Consider the following 23,008-nt stretch of genomic DNA (forward strand, 5'->3'; position numbering starts at 1 on the left):
GCTAATCTATCATCCATTTTAGCATTCCGAAGAATGCTACTATTATCCAAAAATGTTTAGGTCAAGCTCTGAGACCACATTTTAGAGACACAACGTCCATGTGCTGCTGTTTTTCGGGAAGAGTGAAACTGTGCCACATGGATATTTTCAGCACTACACAGATACAAATACAGATGGACGTGTTGTGTTGCTCCTTTATTTCACCCTCAAATGATTTGAGTTACACAATGGGGGGTGATGCACTAAGAATAACAATGAATAGTGCTAAATTATTCAGAATAAAAATATATATATAAATATATATGAGAGAGAAAATATGTATCATCTTGGTAGGAGAGGAATTCTGCTCAGAGGCATAGCATCAGCATGGTTCCATAACACAAATGGACAATTGGAGGCAGGAGGTTAGTGTGAGTTGAGACTTTAATTAAAACAAAAAATAAAGACTGAACATAATCCAAGCAAATAACGATTGCAGACAGGGACAGGATGACTCAGAGGTTGGCACAGGATCAGACAAAAGAATGCTGAAACAAAGGTACCAAAAATTAAACACAGCCGGGAAAACTAATGACAAGGCGAGGCTAGGGTGGAGGCATGAGAGTACACAAGGAACCATTACAACCACAAAGCCCCAAGAGACTATAGGGGCCTGTCATATGATGTAAGTTCAAGTAAAATTGAATGTTTAGCTTAACTAAAACTAATTCAGCCACAGTTAACTAGTGTAACAAAATCAGTTTATAGCTTTCTGTTAACCAAGGCTTTAAGACCTCTGGTTGTGATTAATCATGTGCATGTGCACATTTAGGTCAAAAAGCTAATCACCTGAAAGATAAGGAGGCTGTTTTTTCAAAGAAGAAGCATGTTTTTGTAATACTTACGCAGTAGAAAGCAACACAGTCATAGCTGTAACAAGCAACCCTCACCAATGTCACTGTGTCAGCGTTGCCTGGAGCAACAATTATGTTATTAATTAGTATCACATGAGTCATTCTCTTTACTGAAAAGCACTAGATTGATCACGTAGTTGACTCCACAAATATCACAAAGAAAACAAAAGGACTGAAGGGACTTCCTCCATCAGACACTCAGCCATGACTGGCTGAGGAGTTGCTTATGTTCTGAAATGATTAACTTAACCCCTTAAAAAGCCTGTGGCAAAAAGTATTCTCAAAAAAGAATAGACCCACCAGTTTGTACAGAAGTCCCTGTAGTCACAGTGTGTAATAAGCCTTGCTGCGTTAAGTGGTTAATCTGTCCTGGAGCAAGTTAGAAAGTGAAAGAAGCATGTCTCTCTCCTCTATACCTGTCTAATGAAGTCCTGTTGCATGTTCCGTCCACAACCCTTATCCTTCCTCACCTTCTCCATTCAAATCAACACTGTGCCACTGATGGTCCATCAATGATATAAGGGGATAAAATTCAGAAATTCTGAGTGTAGATTAAAAGACTGGATTTGACCTCAAGTCAGTGTACAAATTTTGTAAGTGATGAAATATGTGCGCATCATGCGCATCATGTTCACAATGCTGGCACTGATGAGCATTAAATACATTTTAATTAAATAATGAATTGAATAATTAGTTAAATGCATTAATTGAAATGGCCAGTCAAAGGCCTAGTGGGCTATTACCAATAAAAATACTTGGACAGTTCATCTTTACTTTCATTTTCTCTGATTTATTTATTCATTGAATTATTTTTTTTGTTGACCAGTTGGTTTTGTTTAACATCTTTAAGTTAAAATAAATAAATAATAAAATTACAGTAAATTAAGTACTTGGCAACTTGGCAACACTGGTTCTGCCTATTTTCCCAAAGTTATAGAGCCTGGAACAATGATACAGACACTTTTTCTGCAAGTCAGAGGAGCAGTAATGTTGCGTTGAAGAATGTTGCTGTCACACAAAAACCTCCAAAATGCCAAATTTACAAGAAAAAAAAGCATTCAATGTAAAAAGATCTAATTCTAATTCTGGAGCCTTTTATTGATCCATTCATCACTCATTCTGATACAATGCAAAGAACAACTGCCTGAATTTTGATAAAAATATGTCAAAAAGTAAAAAAAAAAACAAGGGGTTTTGCGTGACATGAATGATATGCAAACATCATGTATGTATGTATCTCTGTGTGTGTTTGCACAAAATGGGAATGGGTTTAAACCAGAGAAATCAGAGTCTTAATCAACTAACTATCAGAGCCCACAGAACTACACAATCAATAACAGCATGATGCTTTTTCAGTTCACAACAAAGCTGTTAAAACTTTTGCTCTGTGGTCGATTCAAAGGTGTTGCCTTTGTTCAGTTGCATGATTGCAAGAAATAGTGGGGGTATGGTCTTACAACCCAAAATTGCAATTACTTCTATGAAATACAAAAGTCTGGGTTTCCAACAACCCACACTTAACCCTGCAGTGCTTGTTATTACACAAGTGGTCTCCAAACTCAAAATTCTTCAGTAAATGCAGTAAAAAAAAAAAAAAAAAAGTAAACTGAGAGATTGCAAGTTTCAAAATTGTCTGTCCAGTTATTACTTGGATATTTATTTATTTATTTATTTATTTATTTATTTATTTATTAGACCTCTTGCAGAGATCGTATATGTCTTGTGCACAGTGCATGGTGCCGAGTGTGTTCTAATCTATCTATCTTAAACTGAAATCATATTTCAATAAGGAGGTACAAAATTTAAAGTATATTTTTGTTTATTTGGGGGCCAGTAAGGTTGACTGCATCAATAATTTAGTGGAATATTAATTTCTGATGAGGTGGCCATGTGGATCCTTAAGTTAGTCAGCTCTGGCAGTATATATACTGGGGCTGGGGGCTGCAGATCAGGCAGAATCAAGAAAAGCATTCGGGAAAGTTAGTTTTTAGTAATGTCAGGGGCAGTCAAAGAAACAGACACACAAAGTCAACAAGTCACTGTTACAATAAGGAGACGGTGGGTGGTCATATGCAATAATGTTTTTGCAGCAAACACTGGTAATAATGTTGGTAATAATAAGTCTGATGCTACTGCCACTGCCAAATAAATTCCAACCTGAACCTTTACAATACGGTCACATTGTCAGGAATGTGGTATGTATCTGATCTAGGACGCCATGGGACAGTGCCTCAGATCCGATTAAAAATCGGATTTGTGTCTCCATTCAGCTCAGATGTATGTCACATTAAAGCAAAAATAAAGCCTGTGTTCCTTCACCGCGGGTTTCTCTTTTCCCTATTTTATCCTGACTCTATTCTGCTACAGATGGCAAACGTCTCCAACATTGGACATGTTCCCTGCATGCAATGTATTCTTTCCTTCTGCCATTGGTCTTCGGGTCCATAAGCGGCATCATGTGGACAGAAACATGGCGGACTGGGGAGATGCGAGGCTCTGTTTGATATGGCTGTGACCACCTTTTTAATTTTGCTGCTACAGTCTGTTTGCTACATTGCAAACATTGGTCAGAATGTCTGGTTTTCAGTCTTATGAGTTGTTTTAAAGGATGTCTTAGTCTTATGTCTCACTTTAGCTTTATCAGTGTTTTACTCGTTGTCTTATCACTGCAGCTTTTTCAACCTGGCAACTTGACAGGTAAGGACAGGTGCCTTACATAAGCATTGTAGTCATATGCCACACACTAAGGGGCGAGTGCTGTTTCTGTACTTTTGCCAGGTTAGTGATTTTGGAAGGTAAGTTTATTTCATTTTTTCGACATTTTTGGTTGATCTGTAAATTATAATATACATAAGTTCAAATGTTGTTTCCTTTGCCCTGTTGTTTGTTCATATACACCTGATTGGTGATTACTTTTTCAAACATAAAAGCATTTGCATCTTCACTGCCTTTCAGGCCTCACACATCCCATGTTACATCCTCTTAAACCCCCAGTTGCCATGTTAAGAGGACTTGTGAGATTTGGGGGCTCGTCGGAGATTTGAACCCGGAACCTCTCCTGATTGGTGTTTACTTTTTTGAAGTAAAGAGCCATAAATAGCCATTTAGTGTCACAGATCCAATGTTACATATTCTTAAATGCCTAGCTGCTCTCTTAAGAGGAATTGTAGAAAATGTAAAAACATAACTGTCATGAAGGTCTTGTAGATGTCAATATGGCATGTTTTTAATTTGATAAATTTACTCACAATTTTGACCAATCACCACACAATCACTGCACTAATCTGTAAAGCGCTTTAAACAATTAAGTGTGCTACACTAATTAAGTGCTATACTAAGCATACTATGATGAATGTGCTACTAATGGTGGTACACTATGTTGCATGTTAGTATGCAATTTTGGACATAATCAATTTTAACCGTAATCTCAGTGACTGAGGAGGGCATGTGGGAGGTTTTGTGGATGTTTTTGCACTGTGGTCACTGATGCACATTAGCTGCTGAGTCAGACAGCCTTGCTGTATGTTCCAAGTTTTTCCCCAGATTTCCTGAATATATCCAAGTTTATTTGGCAGAGTGTGTATTTGGCATGATCAATCAGTGATATCAGCACTTTGTTGTTGTAGTCAATTTTTATTACATCACCTTAATGTAAAATATACTCCTTTTGAGGCTTGAACTATATGCTTCTCTTGGTTACTTTGCATGGTTAAGCTGCAAGCTAAAAAAACATCAGGCACATTAGCATATTTTGTGGTGTCCCACAGGGTTCTGTTTTAGGGTCTATAAAACTGATGATACTTATGAGAAGGGTCGTAGAATTTGGTATGGACGCTAGGGACCTACCAATATCCAGCGACTATTGAATTGCCCTTAGCAATAATTTTGTTCAAAAATTAAATTACAAAGGTTCGTCAGTGTCTACTCAGTGTATTTGGTTTGTTAAACATATCAAATTCTGTACTATTAGTCCCTCTTCGTGACCTTCTATCTTGGAGAGGCAGGGTAACAAGTAAAGTCAAATGGTGACTGAATTCAATACAAACTAAATGTTGATCCCTGATTAGCATTTTTTAATTATAAATGTTTGTATTGATTGTTTATGTGGTCTATCATGATGTCCAGAGAGCCCTTTATAAGCCCTTTATATATATTAAAAAATCTCAAAGCCTTATACTGACCTTCTGCCTTTTTGCCCCTTGGAGGTGCAGCTTGTTAATGTGATGGGATGCAATCCTGCATATCTTCTGGGTTCTGCATTTCTGCTGGACATCAGATGTAACGAAGACTCATAGCCAGGTAAATCAACACAGTGGGAATTTATAGCCTGTCAACACAGGAGTTTACCCATAAGTATGGGTATAATTGCTGGAGCATGACTGGGCATTGAAGACTGGGGTCAGTGTGAGCCTTAATCCATGACTAACAGGATTTGGTACATCTAAAGTGCTTAGACAAGGACATGGGGGTTTCAAGTCTCCCCTTCATAATCAAAGCTAGAACGCTAGGAGATGGGAGGATTGTGTAGCTAAGGATAACACACTGAACAAGGGCCCATGAGCTTGCTGATAGGTCACCTTCATTTCAAACACTTGAAGTTTTTGAGTCCTAATAATTTTTATATGTGCTGAAACAACCTTCTGAATTGGTGGCTTCATTAAAAGCCAACCTGATACTGAAATGAAACGTTACCTTGACTCAGTCATGCAGATTTCTCCTCTGCAACATCCAGAGAATTCAACCTTTCTTCTCCAGTGAGGACACCCAGGTACTTGCAGACAGTGCTTGGGCAAAGTGTGCTGAGTACTATGGTCCCCATACTGACTTTTGTATTTAGTAGCATCTAAGCTTAGTGGTTTCTTTTGGATCCTAGCCGACACAAACTAGCTAAGTATGTGGGGACTTTTACCCAGCTCCAAACTCCTTCAGATGTTTGGCTACACCCACGTATACTTGTAGCAACGTGGGTGAGTGGGAGAGCATCTTAAGTAGGGCTAAACCAACACTCACTGGCACATGCAGGCAGGTACAAAACAGACAAATCCATGATCACAAACCCACAAACAAGGCAAACTGGTGGCGGGGGGATCCAAAAGCAGTAAGATAAGCTTATGAGTTATGTTATAGACAGTTAGGAACTGGTGATTGGCCGAGGTGAAAGTGACACAGCATTAGTGTCTCCTAGTAGAACGTTCACTAGAAACCTCAAATCATTTGCAGCACCTTTATTAGTAAGTGTACTGTATGTAAAGAGGTCGCATTCAGACATGGGACGGCTGGTCATCAACACTCTTTGGAAATGCAGTGGCTCATTTACACGTTCCACTGGTTTCTTTGAAAGAAACACAAAGGCACAAGCGTAGGCGTCCTCCTGTCCCCAGGGCGCTGCCATCCCATCCCTGAAACAAGCGACACGACAGTGCTCTCTGCATGTTCCTTAACTTAATTCACTTTAATCTGTCTGACATCAAAGCAAAGCAAAGAGTCGTGCTCTATCTCCACGCCACCGCCGCCACACTGAGAGAGCCCAGTTTATTCATATACAGGTTCAAGCTCTGTATGCATTCATTACAGCAAGACATCAAATAAGTTGAATGCATTGTTTTAGGTAGCTGAAGCAGTCACACTCGTATCATGCAGGTGGGAAATGTGTGCACTGGGGCAGCTCAGGTTCTGACCTGCATTCCTTATGGGTGATGAAGAGAATCCATGGCTGAATGGCACTGAACTGCCATTAATCCTATCTCTGGAGGGCAAGAAAGAAGAAGCAGGAGGAAGACGAAAGGCCATGCTGCATTTCCTCTGCGGTTGCTCCTCCAGATGAAAAGACGAGAAAGGAATTGTGCAACTTTGCTGAGCTACAAACATCCTGGAATTCTGGCACAGCTTGCCAGTATTTGCTCTCTCTTTCCCCTTCATTTCCCTCTCCCCTCACCTTCTCCTCCTCTCTATCCCCTACCTTCTCCTCCTATCTCCCCCTCTACCTTCTCCTCCTCTCTCTCCACTACCTTCTCCTCCTCTCTCCCCCTCCACCTTCTCCTCCTCTCTCCCCCTCCACCTTCTCCTCCTCTCTATCCCCTACCTTCTCCTCCTCTCTCCCCTACCTTCTCCTCCACTCTCCGATACCTTCTCCTCCTCTCTCTCCTCTACCTTCCCCTCCTCTCTCTCCCCTTCCTTCTCCTCCTCTCTCCCCCTCCACCTTCTCCTCCTCTCTCCCCTACCTTCTCCTCCTCTCTCCCCCTCCACCTTCTCCTCCTCTCTATCCCCTACCTTCTCCTCCTCTCTCTCCCCTACCTTCTCCTCCTCTCTATCCCCTACCTTCTCCTCCTCTCTCCCCCTCCACCTTCTCCTCCTCTCTCCCCCTCCACCTTCTCCTCCTCTCTCTCCCCTACCTTCTCCTCCTATCTCCCCCTCCACCTTCTCCTCCTCTCTCTCCCCTACCCTCTCCTCCTCTCTATCCCCTACCTTCTCCTCCTCTCTCTCCCCTACCCTCTCCTCCTCTCTATCCCCTACCTTCTCCTCCTCTCTCCCCTACCTTCTCCTCCTCACTCCCCCTCCACCTTCTCCTCCTCTCTCCCCTACCTTCTCCTCCTCTCTCCCCCTCCACCTTCTCCTCCTCTCACCCCTCCACCTTCTCCTAATCTCTCTCCCTTACCTTCTCCTCCTCTCTCCCCTCTCTTCCTTTCTCCTCCTTTTCCCTCGTTCCCTTTCTCTCTCTGTCCTCCCACCCTCTCTATATTCTCCCCTCTCTCCTCCTCCTCCTTTTCTCTCCTTTTTCTCCCTCTCCTCTCTTTCCCCTCTCTTCACTTCTCTCTCACCCCTCTCCTCTCTTTTCCTTCTCCCCTTTCTCTCCCCCTCTCTTCCTTTCCTTTAGCTTCTCTCCTTTCTCTTTCTCTCTTCTTACCCACTCTCACCTCCTCAGCTCTCTCTCTCTCTCTCTCTCTCTCTCTCTCTTCTCCAGATGGGCACCATGAGCTGATCGACGTCATCGCGGTGGTCAAACCTCTCCTACTCTCTGAAGGGGAGCAGACTGAAACAGACCGAGCTCGAGCTCACAGAGACTCGCAGTCAAACACTGTCTGCTCCGCGGGCTACAGCGCGTGCCTGCGCACGGACTTTACATCCTTTTACCATTCCGGACACTTCTTCTCTAATGCTTGATGTAGCAGCAGCTTAGTTCTACACACTGGATTTGGCTTTTCTCTTGTTAATTGTTTTTATCATTCAGGGTTCAATAGAACCAAATATTCTGTAGAACTTAGTCAGTGGTCAGTAGAACTCAGAATTCAGAGCATTAAAAGTACTGTCACAGAAAAACCGCTGGACCTGAGAGGAAGGCATTACCACGCTCCAACAGCGCACTAGCCGGGGGATGACCCACCTGGCACGCACGCACGCACGTCCGCAGTTCTGAAATGTCTCGCGGCATGATTCGCAGCAACACCTGTTAACGCGCGTGTGAGCTTTGAGGTCAACGTTCTTAAATGACCCCCGGTGGTCGAGGCGAGCGCTGCCGAACCGATGGAGAAAACTCCGTCACCATGTGAAGTGAGCGGACCGAGCGAAGATGTTCTATGAGCTGGAGCCCTCCAACTACAGCTCCAACTGGACAGCCCAGCAGGAGGAGGAGGAGGATGCGCTGTCCGCGCTGGACAAAGACTGGAGTGACACTCCCGAGGAGAGGCTGACCCGCACCGGCCACAGCGTGGTGGCCGTCATCCTGGGCTTCATCATGGTGTTCGGCTTCCTGAATAACGCGGTCGTGCTCGTGCTGTTCTGCAGGTTTAAGACGCTGCGCACGCCCGTCAACCTGCTGCTGCTCAACATCAGCGTCAGCGACATGCTGGTGTGTGTGTTCGGCACCTCGCTCAGCTTCGCCGCGAGCGTGCGCGGCCGCTGGCTGGTGGGCAGGAGGGGCTGCATGTGGTACGGCTTCGTCAACTCCTGCTTCGGTGAGTACGGGACAGGGGGGGTACGGTTCACAACACACACACGCATGCACACACACACACTGGATTAGCGAGGTCTTTGCGAGGGTGAAGCTCGCGCAAATCCGCGCGCCATGTGCTTTACTGACAACTCCTTTTCAGTTAAGATGAAAACGACAAAAAACGTCACACAAAAGGAAAACAGTCCTCAGGCATTTTAACTAAACAAACAAACAAACAAACAAACAAATACAAGTACAATTCTACTGAAACGAGTTTAATAAAAATAAAATAAAAATACTTAATAAACTAAAATGACGTTAAATAAATAACGAGATTATACTACGAATAATAATACATTTTAAACAGCAAAAACACAATTAAAAGTAAAATAAAAAAGGAAAACAGTTATATATAAAGTAGTTTCCAGTAGTTTTAATACAATAAATACTATTAAAAAAGAAATGTGATTTCTAAAATGTCAATAGCAAAACTTTTAAAACTCTTTTTTCACCAGATTTCACTAAAATAATAATAATGAGAAAAAGGAGAAGAAAAGATGATGATAATAAAGACAGAATAGCTGTTTCCAGCTGTCCTTTCAAATTAAATGTTCAACACAAACAAATAACTAAATGAAAATCCAGCCTCTTATGAGAGCAGCTCTGAACAGTGGCTCAGTCTCCTTTTAAAGAGGAGAAATATATTTCATTGGGTTAAGCTCTGATAAAGTCCTTTGCTGTGTTATGTTGGTAGTGTGTTTGGGGTCATTGTCTTGCTGCATGGTGAGGTTCCTTCAGAGAAAATTCAATGCATTCACTGGTGAATTGGCAGACAGTGTTTCTGTGGGCTTCTGAATTTACTTTGCTGCCAGTTGGTTCACCTGTTACATCTTCAATAAAGCTTGGAGAGCCTGTTCCTGAAGACCCTCGCCATGCTTGACTGACGAGCTTGTATGTTTTAGATCTCAACATTTCAGCTTTTATGCCACTTTGGTAGAGCTTAATCTTGTTCTTATCATCATCCATATCATCCATTGGAATTTGCAAATTCCAATCTGGCCAAATGATCTGTATCGTTTTTTGGTATGACCTCTATATTTCTGGTTCAAATTTCTGCTTTGAAGGGTGGATATGATACATTTGATATGTCTTCCCTTCTTTGAGGAGGTTGTTGGTAATGTGGCTGACTGTTGTTTTTGGTTTCTGTCATCGACTGCTGTTGTTTTCCTTGGCCGACTTGTTCAGTGCCTGGTTGTTAAGCCCTGTTGTTTTTTTTTGTCTGTTCTGTGGTTTGCATGTTGATTTATAGTTTTTAACAAATGCAGTCTTTACTAATAAATACCAGGAATCAAAAGCTAAAATCCTGCTCTATTGTCTAATATCCATCTTTTGATTTCTTTAAAATAATTGATGCTGCTATTCCAACATACTCATAGCAGACTATATATTAAGTGTGGTTTACAGATCTGGGAGAAGTCGACCCAAGTCGAAAACCACAGAAATTTCTGAGGACTGGAAGTAGGATCCGTTGTTTTTTTTGCCATATTTTGCATGCACTTCACATACATACACTTACTGAACAATTTGTGGAAAGGCCTGTGCTACTACTCATTTATTCAGTTATTCAAAAATCCAATCATGTGGCAGCAGTGCAAAACATCCCAAAAAAAATTTAATTTTTTTTATTACTAACAAGACTTTTTCCACAATAGTTGCCATCTAGAATACATCATCAATTACACACACACACACACACACACACACACACACACACACAAATACACACACAGACCTGTTCAATGCATTAACATCAATTGATGAAACACAAGAGAAACACAGAAGAAAAACAGGTCACTGCTCCTCCCAGTCAGCAGCCAATTAGTGAAAATGACTGATTATATACATCCCAACATTAAGATTTTAATGTTCTTTACACCCAGATTCAGTCTTTATTTGTTCTCATTCACACCTGGTCTCTGTCTTGACTTAGCCTCATTAACTCCTGGTCTCAGTTGTGACTCAATCTTTTTCACTCCTGACTTAAATATTACAGTTTTGGTGTTGCTTGGGTTTGTACACACCTCACTGTCACTGCTGTGTCCAGAGAGTACAGCACCCAGAAATATGCAGACATGGCATAGCATAAATTGTGCATCAACACATGAGCTACACTCTCTGTCTGTACACTTGTAAATGGACTTGAAAAATGGCAGGGCTCACACAAAAACACACACACACACACACACACACATTATGAAAAGCTTTTATGAAGCTGGAATCCAAAATGCTTGTTAGGAGATGTGTACTAAGCAGTAATGGTTTTTAAGAATATAGTGTATCTTTGCTGCCCTGACAGTGTATAGCCACAATGGTAACTTCTCTTAATGTTAAATGACATGAATTTTTTTTTCTGGTTGGTCATTAAATATAAACGTCGGATGGTGTTTTCCCATTATGTAAAACATATTTCCCAAAGGTGATGATTTTTCTCAATACATTGATGCAGGAAGTAAAGTCAAGTGTAATTAAAATAACATAGTGCTAATCCCCATCAGCAGTTTACAACTCACCCTGTCACATGTTGCCCAGACCGCCTTCACTGAGTTTACAATTCACAAGCAAAGCAGATTTTACGCTGGATAATCAGTTTGTCTAGTAAGTGTAATGCTTCAACAGTAAAAGTGCTAAAATTCACCCCAACTCAGTTAATAGTGAATAGAAATGGCATGATGCAGATCCTGCAGACAGGATCAGCCAATCCAGTCACTTTATTCCTAAGTGTAACCTCACCTTCTTATGATTAAGCAGAACTTTTGGAATTAGGCACTAGAGAAAAAAGACAGTTGAGAGGAGAAAAATGAGATGGGAAATACACTATATTGCCAAACTTATTCACCCACCTGCCTTCGCACGCATATGAACTCGAGTGACTGCCCATTCTTAATTCATAGGGTTTAATATGATGTCGAGTCACCCTTTTGCAGCTATAACAGCTTCAACTCTTCTGAGAAGGCTTTCCAGAAGGTTTAGGAGTGTGTTTCTGGTAATTTTGACCATTCTTCCAGAAGTGCATTTGTGAGGTCAGGCACTGATGTTGGGCGAGGAGGCCTGGCTTGCAGTCTCCACTTTAATTCATCCCAAAGGTGTTCTATCGGGGTGAGGTCAGGACTCAAGTCAAGTTCTTCTACACCAAACTCGCTCATCCATGTCTTTGTGGACCGTTGTGCACTGATGTGCACTCTTGGGGTGCTGAAGCATTAATGGTTCCTTTCACTGGAACTAAGGGGCCGAACCCAACTCCTGAAAAACAACCCCACACCATAATCCCCCCTTTACCAAACTTTACACTTGGCACAGTGCAGTCAGACAAGTATCGTTCTCCTGGCAACTGCCAAGACTCGTCCATCGGATTTCCAGCAGGAGAAGCGGCAAGATGGCGCCGCTGACGACGGCCGCCGTAACGACTGCTCTGACCACATCTAGCTTTTTTTTAGTTAAATTTAGTGTTTTTAGCTATTTTATTCAACCCTTTTCATCATGGCTCGTATTGTATACGACCGAGAGACTCTTCTTTCTGTTAATTTACAATTCACTCACCTTAAATCGCTGCTAACTCCGGATCCAAGCTGGCCGAGAGAAATCCTGAAGGAGGACAAAGGACGGGACGCCGAACTCCACAAGAAGTGACACAGAGGAAAGCGAGCCGGCGTCAGAGACAGACTGAGAGCCAGGGCACACAGGGCACCTCTGCCTAGTATTCTCCTAGCCAACGTCCAGTCTCTAGACAACAAACTCGACGACCTCCGGGCCAGAATCAAGTTCCAGAGAGACATTCGGGACTGCAACCTCCTCTGTTTCACCGAGACATGGCTGAACCCAGCGATACCGGACCACGCCAGCCAGCCGGTTGTTCTTCTCGGTACATCGCATGGACAGAACCGTGGAGTCGGGGAAGTCAAGAGGTGGTGGAGTATGTATCATGGTGAACAATAAGTGGTGCGACAGTGCTAATGTTGTGACCCTCGTACGCTCCTGCACACCAAACCTGGAGCTGCTCGCCCTAAAGTTTCGTCCCTTCTATCTTCCTCGGGAGTTCACCTCGGTCATCGTCTGTACAGTGTACATTCCACCCGATGTACAGAAGGACACCGCGCTGTGTGAGCTTCATGACACACTCACACAGCTCCAAACCCACCATAAGGACGCTGCACTCACTGTTGTTGGGGATTTTAACAACGCCAACCTCAAAAGTGTGGCAGCGAACTTTCACCAACACATCACCTGCCCCACCCGGGGCCACCAGACTTTAGATCACTGCTACACCACACACAAAGACAGCTACAAAGCGCAGTCAGTACCACCGTTTGGAAAGTCAGACCATGCCGCCATCTTTCTCCTACCAAAATATAAACAAAGGCTGAAGCAAGAGCTTCCGGTGGTGAGAGAGGTCGAGCGCTGGACGGACCAATCAGTGGCCGCGCTGCAGGATGCTCTTGATGACGCGGACTGGGACATGTTCCGGCGCAGCTCCGATGACGTCAACATGTTTACGGAAGCGGTCGTGGGTTTTATCAGGAAAGTAGCGGACGACACCGTCCAGAAATCTACAATCAAAACATTTCCCAATCAGAAGCCCTGGGTGGATAAAAGCATCCGGGAGGCTCTGAATGCCCGCACTGCTGCCTACAACACGGGACTGATCAGCGGAGATATGCAGGAATACAAGTCTGCGTCATATGGAGTAAGGAAGGCGGTAAAGGAGGCGAAGCAGCGCTACGGAAGGAAACTAGAGTCCCAGTTCCAGCAAAACGACTCTAGGAGCCTGTGGCAGGGACTGAGAACAATAACGGACTATAGGAGCCCACCCTGTGGACTGGGAAGTGCAGACTTATCTCTGGCGAACGAGCTAAACACCTTTTATGCTCGCTTTGATGCTGCAGCCGGCAACGTTAACTACAGTAACACCGGCACAGCTGATATAGAGGAGCACGTCAGAGAACAAAGAGCCTTCACCATCACAGAGAGAGATGTACGGCGGGTGTTCAGAAGAGTGAATACCAGGAAGGCTGCGGGACCCGATGGCATCTGTGGTCGAGTCCTAAAAGCCTGTGCAGATCAGCTAGCCCCGGTATTCACGGACATCTTCAATCTCTCACTGACGCAGGGGATTGTTCCATCGTGCTTCAAACAGTCCATCATCGTTCCTGTCCCGAAGAAACCACAGCCAGCCTGCCTCAACGATTACCGCCCAGTCGCCCTCACATCAGTCGTGATGAAGTGCTTCGAGAAGCTGGTGAGAGACTTCATCACATCCACGCTGCCCGACACCCTGGACCCGTTTCAGTTTGCATACCGTCCAAACCGTTCCACAGATGATGCCATCGCTCACCTTCTCCACACATCGATGACACATCTGGATGCTGGGAGGGGTAATTATGTTAAAATGCTGTTTGTGGACTACAGTTCAGCATTTAACACTATTATTCCCTCAAGACTCACCACAAAGCTGGAAGATCTAGGTCTCCACCCATCCATCTGTGACTGGATCTCCAACTTCCTGACTAACAGACCACAAGCTGTTCGGGTAGGCAAGCATGTCTCACCCACCCTCACCCTCAGTACCGGAGCCCCTCAGGGCTGTGTCCTTAGCCCTCTGCTGTACTCGCTGTACACCTCAGACTGCAAAGCCACTTCCAGCTCCACCAACATCATTAAGTTTGCTGACGACACAGTTGTGGTGGGCCTGATCTCAGGAAATAACGAGAAGGCCTACCTGGAAGAGATTAGAACCCTGGAGAACTGGTGCCAGGATAATAATCTCCAGCTAAATGCCAGCAAAACGAAGGAGCTGATTGTGGACTTTAGCAGGAAACAGCAGAGGAGCTACCAACCTGTCCACATCAGTGGAACGGCGGTGGATAGGGTAGGAAGCTTCAAATACCTTGGAGTGACCATCTCTCAGGACCTGTCATGGAGTTGCCACATCAACACCATAACGAAGAAGGCTCGTCAGCGCCTATACCACCTGAGACGACTGAGGGACTTCAGACTGCCCTCCAAGGTACTACGATCCTTCTACTCCTGCACCATCGAGAGCATCCTCACGGGGAACATCACAGTCTGGTTTGGGAACAGCACCAAGCAGGACAGGCAAGCGCTACGACGAGTGAGACGTTCAGCAGAGCGAATCACTAGGATGGAGTTTCCTGACCTGCAGTCCATCTACAAGAAGCGGTGTTGGACCAAGGCCAAGAAGATTGTGAAGGACCCCAGTCATCCCAACAATGGACTGTTTTCTCTGTTGCCCTCGGGGAAACGCTTAAGAACCCTGAAGGCTTTTTCACAGAGAGAATGAGGAGGAGCTTCTTTCCACAAGCCATCCGTGCCTTGAATGGGGACAGGGACTAGGACACTAAATCAAAGTATCTACATACACAAACCCTCACTCACTACAATACACAACCATGGCTCACGGAAAACACACTACGGACAATAATGAAAATATTTCTTTTTAACTCACACATACACTCACATACAGATAAATATGTACATATGTATATATATATATATATATATATATATATACACACACACACAGACGCACTATTTCATCTCTGTATATATATTTGTATATTTGTATTCTGTATTTTTTTTTGCTTATATTTCTATCTTTTCATATTTTTATATTTTATTCTTTAACTTAAATGTAACTTATTCTATTTTTATTTTCTTCATTTTTATTTAATTTTTCTTTTGCACTTTTGCACTTTACTTCATTAAGTTAAGGTTTAGTTAAGTTTAAATGTAGATTTTTATTGTATAGCTTGATGTGGGCAGACTGTCAAAAAAGCATTTCACTGCGTTATACTGTGTATGACTATGTATGTAACAAATAAAATTTTATTTGATTTCATTTGAGAAGCATAATTCGTCACTCCGGAAAGCGTGTCCACTGCTCTAGAGTTCAATGGCGCCGTGCTTTATATCACTGCATCCAACACTGAAGTTTGGAGGTCTGTAGCGATTGACTCTGCAGAAAGTTTGTACAATGCACTTCAGCATCTGCTGACCCTGCGCTGTCATGTTACATGGTCTACCACTTTGTGGCTGAGTTGCTGTCGTTCCCAATTACTTCCTCTTTGTTACAATACCACTGACAGCTGACGGTGGAATATTTAGTAGCGAGGAAATTTCACGACTGGACTTGTTGCACAGGTGGCATCCTATAATGGTACCATGCTGGAATTCACTGAGCTTGGTTTTATACACCTGTGGCCATGGAATTGATTGAAACACCTGAATTCAGTGTTTTGGATGGGTGAGTGAATACTTTTGGCAGGTCTCAGATCTGATGCTACAGTGTGTGACCCACTGACAAGTATTATTTATTTCATCCAAAATATTGACATACAGCCATTACGGCCGTGTGGGAAATGTCAGATATCAGATTGTGAAGCTGTGTGTTGCAAAACTTACCCAAATTATGAAAGAAGATGTATGCTAACCAAGCTAATTGTAATTTCCCGGCCAGCACAGCATGAGCCAATTGCTCCTGAATGCTTTTTGAATCGACCTGGCCTAATGCTTTTTGATTAGGCAGAGTCCTGCGCCACAGGTGACTCAGAGCACTGGGTGTTTCGCCCGGGGTTTTCTACAGGCTGCTGACTGTCTGCCCACAGCAACCTGGTCACCTAAAGCTCAGCAAAGTGGACACGGATGTACCTTGCATAATCACACGTTTAATAATTAAGTGATTTTCCCCCAGTGTTGCATTATTAAAGGAGGTCATACAGGAGTGCTATATCTGGAAGCTGGCAGGACAGTAATGGACGGTAATGGACAGTGGCCCAACGTGTGATTTTCTTTACTGCTATGACAAATGACAGGCAATATGCAGAGAGTCTTGTCTGGAAAAAGGTGAAATTGCAGTGCTGGACATTTTCTACAGTTCCAGAAAGAAAAAGTGCACTTTCTCCTGTTCTACCACATCCTAAAGGTGTTCTGTGCTTTATGACTTGGTGCACCAGGATGGGTAGATTGTGGCCATGGAGGAATGCACATGGTCAGAACAGCGATGATTGGTATTAATAGACCCAAAGCAGATTGGAAGAAAAGCAGATCGGATTTATGGATTCATGTTGTCGCACCAGATTCTGACCCTACCATCTGTATGCCTCAGTAGAAATCGAGGCTCATGAGACCAGGCTACGTTTTTCCAATCTTTAGCTGTCGAGTACTGGGAAGCCTGTGCCCACTGGAGCCTCAACTTTCTGCTCTTGGCTGACAGAAGTGCAACCAGACGCGGTAGTCTGCTGATGTTGCCCCTCCACCTCAAGCTTTGACGTGTTGTGCATTCTGAGAAATCTTTTCTGCTCTCCATAGTTATACAGAGGGCACCCCCAAAGCATGATGCTTCCACCCCCATGCTTCACAGTAGGGATGGTGTTTTGGGATGGTACTCATCATTCTTCGTCCTCCAAACACGGCAAGTGGAATTAAGACCAAAAAATTCTATTTTGATCTCATCTGACCACAGAACTTTCTCCCATGACTCCTCTGGATCATCCAAATGGTCATGGGAAAACTTAAGACAAACCGGGACGTGTGCTGATTTAAGCAGGGGAACCTTCTGTGCCATGCATGGCCACAGTTGTACAGAGGGCTGAGTGACCACAGCCTTTCTGTCAGTTTAAGCTTGTCAGTCTGACCATTCTCTATTGACCTTTGTCATCAACAAGATGTTTACGTCTGCAGAACTGCTCACTGGATGTGTTTTCTTGATTGCACCCTTCAGAGTAAACTCTAGATATTGTTATGCCGAAAAACCCAGGAGATCAGCAGTTATAGAAATGCTCAAACCAGCCTGTCTGGAATCGACAATTCTGATGGTTGATAAGGACATTATCTAAAGCTGCTGGCCTGTGTGCATAATTTGATGTATAGCACTGCTGCCACATGATTGGATTTTTGAATAACTGAATAAATGAGTAGTAGCACAGGCCTTTCCAATAAATTGTTCAGTAAGTGTATGTATGTGAAGTGCATGCAATACATGGCAGTTAGAAATTTCAAAGTTTGCGGGAAAGCAGGCCACAAACTAACAGGGGGTAAATGCACCATGCTCACACATGCTCAGGGGCCCAACAGTGGCAGTCTGGTAACCCCGGGTATCAAACCCACAACCCTGATATTAATAACCTAGTGCTTTAACCATGAAACCACCACTGCCCCCAAAAGCTTTGCTTTAACAACAACATGCATTTGGTCATCTCATATTCTCAAAGCAAAATCATCACTGAATTTTAACAGTTTTTAGACTGTAACTAAGGGGCCGAACCCAACTCAATCAGACAAGTAGTTTAGTAGTTAGTAGTTCATAGTAGTGGTGTCCATTAAAAAGTGGATATAACAATATTCTGTGGTTAATCACAAGTTGGAATGCTTGCTAGCACACCCTTGAATTTTTGAGCGGGAGAACTAATAAATGTGTGGTATGTCTAATAAACTGGCTAGAGGAATACATTCTCCATGTTCCTCAGTGTAGCTTTGAGAACTTTTCAAGAGATAAATGGATCACTGACTGGGCTGGATTAAGCGAGCTAAGACAAAAGCAGCTGTGTGTGTGTGTGTGTGTGTGTGTGTGAGAGAGAGAGAAATGAGGGTGGGGTTAAGATGATCAATTTGCTTTAAAAAAAGGTTACCAGTTTGCAGATTAATATTGATATAATATTGATATATAACAAATATATATAAATATATTTAATAAAGTTCTCTTGATAGAAGGTTTTATGTTCTACATACTCACATATCTCTTTAACAAACATGATTCTTTTTTGCATGCAAAAGTGGTTCATCTATGGCAAGGCTTGAGATACACTTAAAACTGTATGTAGCATCTAAAATTGTATGTGTTTAGGTTACATGGCTTTAGACAATGTTCACTGTGTTTTGCATCAATTTGACAGATTTTTTAGAAACTGTTACAACTAACTACTCCATCTGTTTTGCAGTGTAAGGCATGCACCTATGCTGCTTTCGGCCTTTGTGTATGCATGACACTTACATGCAATTGCCGTAATGAAAAAACAGCAAGTTTACATAAGAAAGAAAAAACCTTTTAAACCTTTAAACCTTTTAAAACTTTTAATGGAAGTCAATGGGAAAAATGCTTTCCAGGTGATGTTAAACATTTCTATTGGTATATTCATAAACTGCCAGATTCACATAATGCCAAAAAGTAAAACAAATGGCACAAATATATAAATAATAATAATAATAATAATAATAATAATAAATTTATATAGCACCTTTCACAACCCACAAGGATGCTTTGCATGTAGAAAGACTATATATATATATATATAAACATGTAGAACTAGTATAACTAGTGTATAAATAACAGTATAACTTGTTAAGTTGTCAAGTGTTTACGGTGTATGGTTTTGAGATCTGTTGTTTAGTGCAAAATGTCTAAAACTCTGAAGGTTTTATATTTTTTGAGGCACATAGAGTGCTTTTCTAGCCTCCTGCAACATCTCTCTCTTTCTCTCTTTTTGTCTTATCACTGATCACATGATTGGTAAGGTGAAATGATCAGTGCCCTACACCTCCGCCTCTGCACCTCTTTATTGTAATGAAACATACCCATCTCTTAGTGGTAAATTTCCCAATACATCGCCTTACTTCTACACTCTTCTCTCAGTCCTTCAACGGCAGTCCAACCTTCTAGCTTTCTTCTTAGAATTCCCTCCCATCCTGCAGTCCCAAGGCATGATCTGGTGCACACAAAACCATGATCCAACAGCTTTGAAGGTTGGAACATGCTGTCCGGAGGCATGTGTGGCTTTAGGTGGTCTGAGGAATCATTCACTGACATGAGAAGGTTTGTTACCTAACCCGTCTCTACTGAAAAAAAGCCCTCAGATGCAAATCCAGGGTCGAAGCCGGAAAACTACTGCTCACATTTCAGGTTCTTTCATCATGATGCTGAAAAAAGAGAAACTTCTCATCATTAGATTTAGTGTGAAAAATGTGTAGTTTTAACTCCATGAGTTTTGTCTGTTTCTTTAACAGCTTCTTTTACTGTCTGAAAACTGAGAAAGCGAGGAGCATCACACAACGACACTGCAATCATGACAATTACGTCCTGTCAGTAAATGACAGTGTGTTTTATCAGGCACCTACCTGTGCTCTTTTTGTTAATCAGTCGGAGGCATTACCATTATTTGTGTCCAGGCCTGTTTCATGAGTTTATTTTTTGAAATAATTCTGTTGAAGCATGGTTCATCATTGTTCATTTTAGAACTGTTATTTATTATTACTTTTGTCAGATTCTTTCTGTGACCATTGTGGGTTTTTCTTTCATTAACCGAGGGGTACCAATCATTTTGTCCACGCGTGTATCACATATGTGAGTGGCAAAAGTATGTAAACCTTGAGGATGAGCCCATCAGGTAAAATTAGAATGAGGTATCATCAATCAATGGATTGCCAATCAGGTAGGAGTGGGTGTCATTTTTAATTTACTACGCATGTGCTACAAAGTTTATCATGGCACGAACAAATGAGATTTCTAAGGACCTCAGATGAACATTTGTTGAAGTTAAATAAATGACCTGAAGTCTAATGTGTACTTTTAGGAAATCTGATGAAGTGTTAGGTGCAATTACCCACCCCAGGAAGGAACCCTGTCATTAACAGGCGCTTAGTCTTAACACCCCCTCCCCCACACGACGCCCCTGGTGGTATCGGTTGTTTATTATGCAGTTGGCTGGCTGAGCTTAACTCCTTCAGTCTGCGCCTCTGCCGGCCCAGAGTGTGTTTAATCAGTGAAATCCCCAGCAAGAGAAACAAAGCATCATCAGAAATGTGTGAGAAGTGAGATTAGAGCCAATTACGTCTCTAAGCCAAAGTGGGAAGGTTGGCAGCCCTGTTCTTACCCCATAGAAATGACAGATGCATTTCCCACTTTTGTTGATTTTAACCATAGTGGTGTTTTTTGTGGTTTAGATAACTTGTCTTTCCTGTAGTTTCACACTGACAGAATTAGCTTTTGTAGATGTAACTGCACTAATGTCTCATGTACACAGTGTGTTTGGTACACAGATTATTGTTGTTGTAATTCTGGAAATAGGAATGAATAATAATTAATAATTAATAAAACAGTTAAACCAAAAATATGGTAATTTCCCATATATTTCAGTGGCAATGGTAAAGAACCGCTGTAGATTTCAGTACTGTCAGTACTATCAGTGCTGTCAGTTAATTATCGTCATATCACAGGTCAATTTTATACCTCTATGTTTACGTTAACGCACATAACTAATCTGCAAACTGTAACGCATTAATCTTTTGTTTCATGCAAATTAATCATCTTACCAAGTTTGGCCCCAACTTCCTCCCATAGTTTTATTTAGCGATGTAAAGGCAGCAGCCCTACTGATGAGCTCAGAGGGTAGATTTCACTTTATTAATGCTGAAATATGGATTAAATCTCATAACTAACTCTCATTCTCTTACCCCTCCCTCTTATACACAAACACACAGCCACTGCTCTCTAAACTTGCTCAATCCAGCCCAATGACTGATCCATCCAATAAATCTCTTAAAAAGTTGTTAAGGCATTTTCTGTATTAAAGCTTTTGTGTCATGTTCAAGGCTAAAGTTCTCAAAACTACACTGAGATCTTAATCATTAATCATAAATTCACACGATTAAACTTTTTAATTGATTGCCAGCCACATATGTTAATATTTACTATTTACCTATTTATCTATATAACTATGACTAATATGTATATGTCTTATTTTTTCCTGCTATAATCCCCTGCTATATAATTTTCTGCTATAAAAAAATATACATATATATATATTTGCACATAGGTATGTCTTGCTACATGACAGTAGAAGAAATACAAATAATGTAGTAGTCAGTACAGGACAGAGTTAGAGGAGTAAACTCCAAACACTGGATGGATTAGTTCAGCTTCACTAATTTGTTTAGAGATTAGATAAACTAGTTATTGAAGGCGAGCCGTGAATACTGGCCTTCTTTCAGGAAAGTTCACATGCACAGTTGCAATGTGTTGTGTATTTGTATTTATTCAGATTATTTGTATTTATTCAGCATCTGATCTGTGACAAATTAAGCTTAATAGAGCTGAGCTCCTCACAACAGGATACTGACAACTGATTCAGACAAACAGAAATGAAATGAAACTGAGTCATGTCTTTTTTTTATTATTAATATCCACAGCCTTTATTTGTGTGTGGGAGTAAAACTTGTTACATTTACAGTGTAGATGTGAAGCACTGGATTTAATGAAATGTATGTGCCTAATTACTGCTGCAGTAATTTACATTAACATGAATGTTGAAGCTGTGTGTGAATGTGTAAATCCATTATAATCAATTATTGATCTATAGCTATTCTACACAGTAATCATCAAATGTGTATGTTGCTGCTGCTGCGCTGATGAAGGTTATCCAAAGCTTCTTACAGTTAAAGTCTTACAATTAAAGTTACAATTTTACACTTCTGTCACTGTAGAACATTCATCAATGGAGAGAACCCACTGTAGGACAATCTCACACCACTATTTTCCTAGGGGCCTACAAGGTACAGATACTTCCTATAAATGTGTTTAACCTGAGCTGGATACGCTTCAACCCGCTCAACACACACTACCATTGCAACCATTTGCCTCACTGCTGTGCTAGGAATGATCCACTTCTGAAAATATGATCAGCAGTGGTCTGGTGGTAGTCCCTCACTGATGTGTAAAGTATACTACAATATGCATCTACAATCAGGGAGCACTAAGACCACATCAAAAACATGGATGTTTTAGATTTTAAAGGTTAGAAACCTTTATATAATGAAATGTATATAAATAAATAATAATAATAAAATAAAGATGATACAGTAATTTATTAAGAATTCTGTACTATGCCTATTCATATTTAATGCAATCTGTGACACTGACCATGTTAAGACCTTTATAAAAAGGTCAGACAGTCTCATCACCTCCTTTAAAGCTCATATGCAGATTAATCTCTCTGAATATTTATCAGAAGCTTTCACATGAACTCCATGCAACAACTAAAGCAACAATATTGTAGCATTTTGACTATCAGCTTTGAAATCATGTTGATTCTCCATTGACCTGTAATAAAGTAGCATCTTT

General features: G+C 41.8%; 1 protein-coding gene across 1 annotated transcript in view; it reads left to right on the top strand.

Annotated features, from left to right (window-relative positions):
* The first annotated feature begins 8,357 nt into the window (after window positions 1-8,357).
* Window positions 8,358-23,008, top strand: part of tmtops2a (teleost multiple tissue opsin 2a) — a 32,497-nt gene continuing 17,846 nt past the window's right edge. The window contains exon 1 of the mRNA XM_072682976.1: window positions 8,358-8,845. Within this exon, the coding sequence (XP_072539077.1) occupies window positions 8,461-8,845 (385 nt within the window). The 5' untranslated portion in view covers window positions 8,358-8,460. The remainder of the gene's footprint in view (window positions 8,846-23,008) is intronic.

Source organism: Salminus brasiliensis, chromosome 7, assembly GCF_030463535.1.
Source record: "Salminus brasiliensis chromosome 7, fSalBra1.hap2, whole genome shotgun sequence".
In the NCBI taxonomy this organism is placed as follows: domain Eukaryota; kingdom Metazoa; phylum Chordata; class Actinopteri; order Characiformes; family Bryconidae; genus Salminus; species Salminus brasiliensis.